Below are 10,000 nucleotides of genomic sequence, written 5' to 3'. Positions count from 1 at the left end.
ATGGTAATGATTCCTTAAATGTTCCTGTTTCACTACCAGGAAGCTTATATTTGTGGTAAAGAGAGAAATATCTAAAACTCTCTTGGAAATGAATGCCAGTAATGTTTGCAGCCAGTGGTGTTGCCCTCTGCTGGTCATTAGAGGAAATGCAGATTTAAGGCACCTTCGAATTGAGTACACCTGGGGTCAAGACTGAAATATCTCAACAGGTATCGGATGGATTGTAATCATATGACTAAGTTAGGTAATTAAATTAAGAAGAAGGGTCATTTGTCATAGACTTCTATGCTTTTTTGCAAGCAATGGAGTCGCCCTCTGCTGGATGTTGATGGAAATATCCCAACAACTATTAGATGGATTGTTGGGAAACTAAGTAGAAACATTCCTGTTCCCCTCATGGAATATCATAATGACTTTAATGATTCTCTAAATGTTCCTCTATCACTACCAGAAAGCTTATATTTGTGGTGTTGAGATACATATCTAAACTTCTCTCGGAAATGACCGCTAGTGCTTAACAGATATCACAATCTAATGGGACGCCAAGCCGCAAATGGAAAAATAAATGTTACATAGCACTCACAACAATACATTAAACATCCATTAGACTAAGAGTTTTGTAAATAAATCCCAGTGTACATTTAAGACTCTTGACTGACACTCTGTAAACAGGACACGTATTGAGTGCAAAGCTTCAGTTCCTGCATCACTTAAACTGACCAACAATCAATACTGAGGCGCCTGGAGGTCTGAGCCATAATGGTCCGACAATTACCCGATGTCTGTCCTAACAGAGAGATATAAAGTACAGAGGGAGAAGAGAAGGACATTAAAGGTCTCCTATCATGACATTTTGATGTATTTTATGCATAAATATGTGTCCCCGGTGTGACAGGAGACTCTCAAAGTGTCCGAAAATAAAACCCTCTCTCTTTTCCTCCGTACCCAAATCTCTAAAAACGGGGGAACAACGGAGCTGATCCAGATTTGCGTCCGATATGACGTAATATCTGAAACGTGGACCCACGGGCCAATCAGAAACGTTGCTATCAGAAACAATGCCCGACTGTTTTGGACGTAATATGGTCTGTGTTTACATTAGCATCGCTAACACTCAGAGCTAACCTGTACTGGAGAGCATGTGTGTGAAGAAGCAGGAAATAAAAAGGAACTCACCTTGTGGTATAACCTGAGAGAGAAAAAGAGTTTGAGCTCCATACTGTTTCAGAGATAATGCTTGATGTGGTTTGGAACATGATATGGAGTTTAATCACGGGAGCATTTTGCTGAATCTCGTAGGACCCAGAATCAGCGTTTCTCTAACAGGGCTGAAATAGAGGGATATGAGGGATGTCTAAAATGCATGATCTGTGCAAAACACATCATAGACTTGTTTTTTTATGTATTTTTATATATCAAAGACCCATAATATATGCCTAAAAATAGCATAGTAGGAGACCTTTAAAGCAAATAGAGACGGAGAGAAAGGTAAGAGGCTTGTGTTCTTCTGTAATTACAGGTGTTGGCCACGTCACTATGAATAAACGGAGGGATGTTTTTCACGTCTGCTGCTCTTTGTCTCCAGCTTATTTTGGTGAAATTGCCTTGACAGTGTAATTAACACTAAAGATCCATTGTGGTTGAATGTATTCTTGTTGCCAGACTGAGTTGTCTCTCCGTCAAATTGAATTATTTCATGGAGTTTCTGTTTTAATTGGTGGTAATTTAGACTGTCTGTGATTGCTGTCGCTAATTAATTCTCTGGAGGGAAACCAAGGGCACTTTGATTGATGGGGTTTTAATCACTAATTATAGAGAAAATGTTAAACATCTACGAAGTACTTTGTTGAACATGTTTTGTGACATTGGACAGTCACAGAGTTGGACTCTCTTAATATTCTAGTCTTACCGTGATTCATCAGCAATTATTTTACTTTTGCTTTTTTCTCGGCCTTGACACTGAGTTACGAGTAATGACTACCCAGTCTCACAAAAAAACGTGTAATAGCTACGTTGGTCCACCGGGCAAAACGTAGTATATTCACAAATAACCCTCTCAAGACGTGACATGGATACAATATTTTGTTAAAAAAAAACATGAAGCTCAAATAATCTTCGTAATATCTCTCAAACTATGGATCCTATACATCCATAAAAGTACAATATAAACTTCTCGCTAGAAATGTAATCAAAAAGCATTTTAACGGCCAAACTATCCTACAATTTAGGATTTTCCACTCAAAATAAATCGGGTGTTTTTTCTCAGTGGGAAAGTTTGTGATCACGTGACACGGACACCGGTCATTAGAAATGAATAGGAAACTATATTGTATCCATGTCACGTCTTGAGAGGGTTATTTGTGAATATACTACGTTTTGCCCTGTGGACAAACGTCGCTATTACACATTTTTTTGTGAGACTGGGTTGGTAATGACTAAGTTGAGCTAAAGAAAAAGAAACCAACTGCAGCTTTTTGTTTAAATAAGGCAAGAAACCGAGTGCAATGCACACATTAAAGCACATTGTACACTATGACAAAATGCTGCAATTCGCTGTCGAGTGATGAAAAAAACAATGGAATTTCTCCATTGGATTTTGGTATATTGCAGAAAATAAGCTCTGTGGCTACTAAACATGTTTCGTTTAACTGGAACATCTCCACATATTAAGATAAGATAAGATAAGTTGTACTTTATTGATCCCAATTTGGGAAATCTTTGCAAAAATACAAGGCATAAGAGAAATTCAAAGCGTAGAAACAAGCTATTCTAAAATGTGAACATCTCAAAATAGAAATAAAACAGTGTGAGGAATGGAATATTAAGGTAAATGTAAGTGTAAAAAGTACATTGTGAGTTTAGGTCCAGTTATCCAAGAGAAGCTATGGAGCGCACAAGCTTCTCACACCACTTTCTGATTTGTTTAAGCGTAAATGCAATTGCCAGAAGTAAGTCATTTACCCTTTTTCTGGGTAAATCTTGCTAATAATCTGGTTTAAAATCTTGTAAATAGATGTTTGGGTCACAGTACGTACAGAGATGATTTGCTCACCAAGCCGTGGGAATTGTAGTCTTTTATACTCTGTTGACTACAGACGTCACGCAGAGTTTCCGTTCCAATTTTTTTTTGCCGGTCAAAATGTCCGTTAAAGTTTAAATCTTCCGGACAAAATGAGAAAAGTGCCGGTCAAAGGTCTTCTTTGTTATTTATTGAGCTTTAAAACAAATTGATATGATTCAATATTAAACAAACTAATTATAGTAGATTAAATACATTATTCAAAAGTGTACAATAACACGGGAATAATAGACAGCCCTCCAGTATCATGCAGCTCGCAGATCCAGTAATGAGTGACCCGACAGTAAAACTAAACATATCTATAACTAGTTTAGGTAGTTTGAGAGGTCATTAAAATAGCTACGTGTGATGTTCTAACCTGAAGTGTGTGTTTTGTTCCGCTCACCGCTGCAGGTGATCGTGCAGAGCTGCGTGTCGACTCGTCAGCAGCAGCTGATCTCTCTCTCCCGTCAGATTAGACTTTACTCGCGTTTATGTCCATATCGATCAGATCTAACTGGTTCTAGCTAATGATATGACTACCTGCTTATCAAGACACCTAAACAATAAGCGTCGCTATGCAACCGGGTGAGGCCACAAAGTATAGCGCAGCATTATGCATTTGTTTACATGCCCACCGGAACCCCGAGACATTAGAATTGACTATTCTTGTCTGTCACATACTATTCTTGTCTGTCACAGACTCTTCTTGTCTGTCACATACTATTCTTGTCTGTCACATACTCTTCTTGTCTGTCACATACTATTCTTGTCTGTCACATACTCTTCTTGTCTGTCACATACTCTTCTTGTCTGTCACATACCCTTCTTGTCTGTCACATACTCTTCTTGTCTGTCACATACTATTCTTGTCTGTCACATACCCTTCTTGTCTGTCACATACTCTTCTTGTCTGTCACATACTCTTCTCGTCTGTCACATACTCTTCTCGTCTGTCACATACTATTCTCGTCTGTCACAGACTCTTCTCGTCTGTCACAGACTCTTCTCGTCTGTCACATACTATTCTCGTCTGTCACATACTCTTCTCGTCTGTCACATACTCTTCTCGTCTGTCACATACTATTCTCGTCTGTCACAGACTCTTCTCGTCTGTCACAGACTCTTCTCGTCTGTCACGTACTCTTCTCGTCTGTCACGTACTCTTCTCGTCTGTCACGTACTCTTCTCGTCTGTCACGTACTCTTCTCGTCTGTCACGTACTCTTCTCGTCTGTCACGTACTCTTCTCGTCTGTCACGTACTCTTCTCGTCTGTCACGTACTCTTCTCGTCTGTCACGTACTCTTCTCGTCTGTCACATACTATTCTTGTCTGTCATAGAAGTGGCGCAACTGATGCGGTATTGCGCTAAGGGGAAATTATTTTGACCGGACATTTTGACCGGAGAGATTTAGATTTGCCGGTCTTCAGCATATTTTACTGGTCAAAGTCCGGTAATTACCGGCTAACGGAAACTCTGACGTCACGGTTAGGTGGCCTTTCTCATAAAAACTCAATAACACTGGCTCTAACACTGGCACATATTAAGGTCTGATAGCAGCTTCATCCCTCAATAGTCCATTGTTTAATTTCTCTCTCCATTAAACGGCCACTTTGACAATGAAAGGAGTTGTCTTTCTGCAGGGAGGAGGAGGAGGCGGAGGAGGAGGAGGAGGCGGAGGCGGAGGAGGAGAAGCGCCTTCAGACTATAAATAGCAGGGATTGGGGTTAACGGGAGGGTTTTGGGGTTTGGATTGACGTCATGTTGGAGAAACGGTTCCAATCCTTTTCATCACTGTCCTCTGCTTTCTCCTTTCCCTTGGTCCTGTCTTCTGTTCTCTCTCTCTCCTCTCTCTGAATGATGTCCTTCTTACATGTGCATATTGTAGTGAATCACATGCAACAATAAATGCGTAAAATGTTATATATAACTGTACATATTACAATGAAGGCAGTGGTGTATTAGTAATAATGCAGATAAGAATAAGGAAAACCAGAGTATTGCTCAAATGTGCTGTACCTCTCAGTTCTTGTGGATCCTGACAGAATGTAGAACATGGAAGATGCACATGTTGGCCGGTATCACCATGCATGGATTACTGAACAGGCAAACCGTGTTAGAAAGCTGTGGGTATTTGACAAATAAACAAAGGGATGAAGAGCCTTTTCACGTCTGAGGCAACCTCTGGTTTAGACAAATCAAATCAAACTATAAAATACCAGTGTTTTAAGTTTTCAAGCCCTGCTTATTTGTTGGTATTGCTGTCAATTGGAATAGATCATATGAAAAATGTTCCCTTTTGTTCATACCTGATCTACATATTGAAGTGAAAGGGCCTTACTCTGTTCATTTGAGGTGTATATCAGTATGTAGTGTCTCTACTTTAAAGAGTCCTCTCCTGCTGATGTTCAGGTGTATATCAGTATGTAGTGTCTCTACTTTAAAGACTCCTCTCCTGCTGATGTTCAGGTGTATATCAGTATGTAGTGTCTCTACTTTAAAGAGTCCTCTCCTGCTGATGTTCATGTGTGTATCAGTATGTAGTATCTCTACTTTAAAGAGTCCTCTCCTGCTGATGTTCAGGTGTATATCAGTATGTAGTGTCTCTACTTTAAAGAGTCCTCTCCTGCTGATGTTCAGGTGTATATCAGTGTGTAGTGTCTCTACTTTAAAGAGTCCTCTCCTGCTGATGTTCATGTGTGTATCAGTATGTAGTATCTCTACTTTAAAGAGTCCTCTCCTGCTGATGTTCAGGTGTATATCAGTGTGTAGTGTCTCTACTTTAAAGAGTCCTCTCCTGCTGATGTTCAGGTGTATATCAGTATGTAGTGTCTCTACTTTAAAGAGTCCTCTCCTGCTGATGTTCAGGTGTATATCAGTATGTAGTGTCTCTACTTTAAAGAGTCCTCTCCTGCTGATGTTCAGGTGTATATCAGTATGTAATGTCTCTACTTTAAAGAGTCCTCTCCAGCTGATGTTCAGGTGTATATCAGTATGTAGTGTCTCTACTTTAAAGAGTCCTCTCCTGCTGATGTTCAGGTGTATATCAGTATGTAGTGTCTCTACTTTAAAGAGTCCTCTCCTGCTGATGTTCAGGTGTTTATCAGTATGTAGTGTCTCTACTTTAAAGAGTCCTCTCCTGCTGATGTTCAGGTGTACATTTCCTGAATAGTCCGAATTCTGAAATGTTCAGAAAAAAGTCATTATGTTGAGATGTTTCCGTTAGTTTTCCCTCCCTTTCCCAATTTGATTTTCATGAAGGTAAAAAATTTTCGTAACAATTTGACTTTATTTATAATATTATTAAAAATTATATGATAATGTTAAGAGGTTATATCTGTAATCTTAAAATGAAATTTTGTAGAAGATGTAAAGATGTTCTGAGGATGGTGGGTGGTTGTGTGTGTGTGTGTCGTGTGTGGGTGTGTGTGTGTGTGTGTGTGTGTGTGTGTGTGTGTGTGTGTGTGTGTGTGTGTGTGTGTGTGTAGTGTGTGTGGTGTGTTGTGTGGTCGTGTGTGTGTGTGTGTGTGTGTGATGTGTGTGTGTGTGTGTGGTGTGTGTGTGTGTGTGTGTGTGTGTGTGTGTGTGTGTGTGTGGTGTGGTGTGGGTGTGTGTGTGTGTGTGTGTGTGTGTGTGGTGTGTGTGTGTGTGTGTGTGTGTGATAGCAGATGTAAGTAATAGCTGAGTTGAGCTCGAGGCTAAAATCTGTCCTCCATCTGTCGCTCACCCTCAAACCTCGTGAACATCTCAACTCTGTGGCTTCAGACTGAAGTTCAAGTTACTTTTCTAACATCAGCACTGGGATGTTTCTTCTTGTTTCCTCCTCTGCATTACCTCATTATATCCGTCTATCTGTAACGGCTGCAGCCTAGTTAACATTTTATTATATCAGAGTTGTATTAACGATGATCTTCTGCCCTTCAGCCACCTGGATAACCACCACCTGTGGGACCCCAATGAGTTTGCTGTGTCCTGCTTCAGGATCATCATGTACTCCATCCAGGTACAGTACTCTCAAGAAACCCAACTCTACATGCAATGGGTTCAAAAGAATATCTCTGTGGGACGAACAAAAGTATTCTGCAGGATAAAGACCAAGATGGTACTTATTTTTGTGAATGCACATTAAAAAAGGACCTAATATAAGACTCTTAAACTACCATTGTTTTGTAAAATAGCAATCGTGTTAAATTCTGACTTTGCACAGATGTTTTGAATCACGTGATTGTTGATTTTAGGCAATGAGGTTGGGGATGAATACATTAAGCGTGCATTCATGTTAATATCTCATAACATGGACAGAAAGACTTAATGCTGTCTCTCTGAAAGAAATGTATTTCGAGAGATGATCTCCCGTTGTATTTTCCTTTGCAAAAAATACTGTGGACATTTTATTGGATGAATCGGGCAAAATGTTAAGTATTTACAGTATAGCTTTTGTATTTCTTTGTGTTTGTACTGTTAAAAACATATTTTACCGATATTAATTGTGTTTTAAGTATGATATTTAATACTCTATTACTCATTTTATTCACAGATTGTCCATTTTTAGAACATGTACCCAGTCCCGTAGCAGGCCTCTCATGTAATTGGTCCCTTGTGAACATGTGACTGAATGTGAGCGACAGCCTGCTGGCTTTGTGCTCCCTTCCCAGTTTAAATATTTGCAGGAATAATTAGCATCTGATTAGCATTGTGATTCTGAGCATCTGACAGTCTGGGCCGTCACATTTCCTCTCTAATAATCAGAGATGGCAAAAGTACACACCTCCTTTACTCAAGTAGAAGTACAGATACTCGTGTTTAAAAATACTCTGGTGAGAGTAGAAGTACTGACTAAACTTCTTTACTCAAGTCAAAGTAAAGAGGGCTTTGAAATGTACTTCAGTAAAAAGTACCCATAACTAGCAGCTGTTTTAAAGAGTACCTGACCTCCCTTTATATTAATAGAACAATAATGTCATTGTTAGCTAATGAATGTTTCCATGCTGAACAACGGCAACATGACAACGTTTTCATTGGTCCCTCTTCTTTAGAGAAGACCAGGAAATGATGGATACACGGATCGTGTTCAAATCAATAGGCACGCAATGACTCTAAATAATAATGATCACGCCACCAAACACACATTCAAACTAAAGGAACCAGCCTGTTTGGGAAATGTGAGAAGTAGAAAGTACAGGTATTTGGGTTCAACATGTGAGAAGTAGAAAGTACAGGTATTTGTGTTCAACATGTAAGAAGTAGAAAGTACAGGTATTTGGGTTCAACATGTAAGAAGTAGAAAGTACAGGTATTTGGGTTCAACATGTAAGAAGTAGAAAGTACAGGTATTTGTGTTCAACATGTAAGAAGTAGAAAGTACAGGTATTTGGGTTCAACATGTAAGAAGTAGAAAGTACAGGTATTTGTGTTCAACATGTAAGAAGTAGAAAGTACAGGTATTTGTGTTCAACATGTAAGAAGTAGAAAGTACAGGTATTTGAGTTCAACATGTAAGAAGTAGAAAGTACAGGTATTTGTGTTCAACATGTAACAAGTAGAAAGTACAGGTATTTGTGTTCAACATGTAACAAGTAGAAAGTACAGGTATTTGTGTTCAACATGTAAGAAGTAGAAAGTTCAGGTATTTGAGTTCAACATGTACGAAGTAGAAAGTACAGGTATTTGTGTTCAAAATGTAAGAAGTAGAAAGTACAGGTATTTGTGTTCAAAATGTAAGAAGTAGAAAGTACAGGTATTTGTGTTCAAAATGTAAGAAGTCAAAGTAAAAAGTCGTCAGAAGAATAAGTAGTGGAGTAAAGTACTGATACCAGAAAAATGTACTTAAGTACAGTAACGAAGTATTTGTACTCCAATACTTCATCATGGTTTATTAGAGAGGAAATGTGACGGCCCAGACTGTCAGATGCTCAGAATCACAATGCTAATCAGATGCTAATTATTCCTGCAAATATTTAAACTGGGAAGGGAGCACAAAGCCAGCAGGCTGTCGCTCACATTCAGTCACATGTTCACAAGGGACCAATTACATGAGAGGCCTGCTACGGGACTGGGTACAGTACATGTTCTAAAAATTGACAATCTGTTTAACATTCACAATAAATCAATGTTAAAAAGATTGTAATTCCTACACTTTTCTGAATATGTAGGAATTGTTACTTTTTTCTCAAAATACTTACTTTATTCAGAAAATCCAAAATGTCTGACATTTTTCTGAACATTTTAGAATTCAGCCTTTTTCTCGGAATTCTGATTTTTTTCGGAAAATCTAAAAGTTCTTACTTTTTTTCAGAAAATTACAGAACTCTAACTTTTTCTTTTTAATTATGACTTTTTTTCAGAAATTATGACTTTTCTGTAGAAATTAAGAATTATTACTTTTTCTCAAAAGTCTGACTTTTTTCAGAAACTTCTGACTTTTTTCAGAAAATTAAAATAGGTGACTTTTTTCAGAAAATCTCAGACTTACAATTTAAAAAAAAGTCATAATCACACATGTTCACAATGGACCAGAGTCCTGTTTTGGGACTGGGTAAATATTCTGTCTAACATTGACAATAAATCTCATACTTAAAGGTGGGGTAGGTAAGTTTGAGAAACCGGCTGACAGGCAGGTAGGCCATCCAGTTATTTTAGCCGGGCCGGCTCAGATGATTGGTCGTGCTTTTTACAGTACTACAGCTTCCACAGATGAGATTTCTTTATGGATTTTTTGTCAAAGCACTTCAGATATTCATTGCTACCGGGATGTTAAGAGCATTCCATGGAATATAACAACAAGTGTATCTCGAGCTGGTTTCTCAAACTTACCTACCCCACCTTTAACACACAATTCATGTCGATATAAGATGTACTGAGTAGTGGAGTTATGGCAGGAAATGAGCTCCTCCTCATGTCTCTCTGTGTTTTTGTCCCGCTCCAGGCTCAGCACTCGCAC

At 38.7% G+C, this 10,000-nt stretch overlaps 1 protein-coding gene across 1 annotated transcript in view; it reads left to right on the top strand.

Annotated features, from left to right (window-relative positions):
- efr3a (EFR3 homolog A (S. cerevisiae)) overlaps nt 1–10,000 on the top strand; it is a 122,232-nt gene that overhangs the window by 85,772 nt on the left and 26,460 nt on the right. The window contains exons 9-10 of the mRNA XM_034135975.1: nt 6,985–7,063; nt 9,986–10,000. The exon at nt 9,986–10,000 is cut by the window's right edge and continues 121 nt beyond it. Of these exons, the coding sequence (XP_033991866.1) occupies nt 6,985–7,063; nt 9,986–10,000 (94 nt within the window). The remainder of the gene's footprint in view (nt 1–6,984; nt 7,064–9,985) is intronic.

This window comes from Trematomus bernacchii, unplaced genomic scaffold, assembly GCF_902827165.1.
Source record: "Trematomus bernacchii unplaced genomic scaffold, fTreBer1.1, whole genome shotgun sequence".
Classification (NCBI taxonomy): Eukaryota; Metazoa; Chordata; class Actinopteri; order Perciformes; family Nototheniidae; genus Trematomus; species Trematomus bernacchii.
The sequence above is the reverse complement of the archived record's forward strand: the minus strand, read 5'-3'. Positions and strand labels throughout refer to the sequence as shown.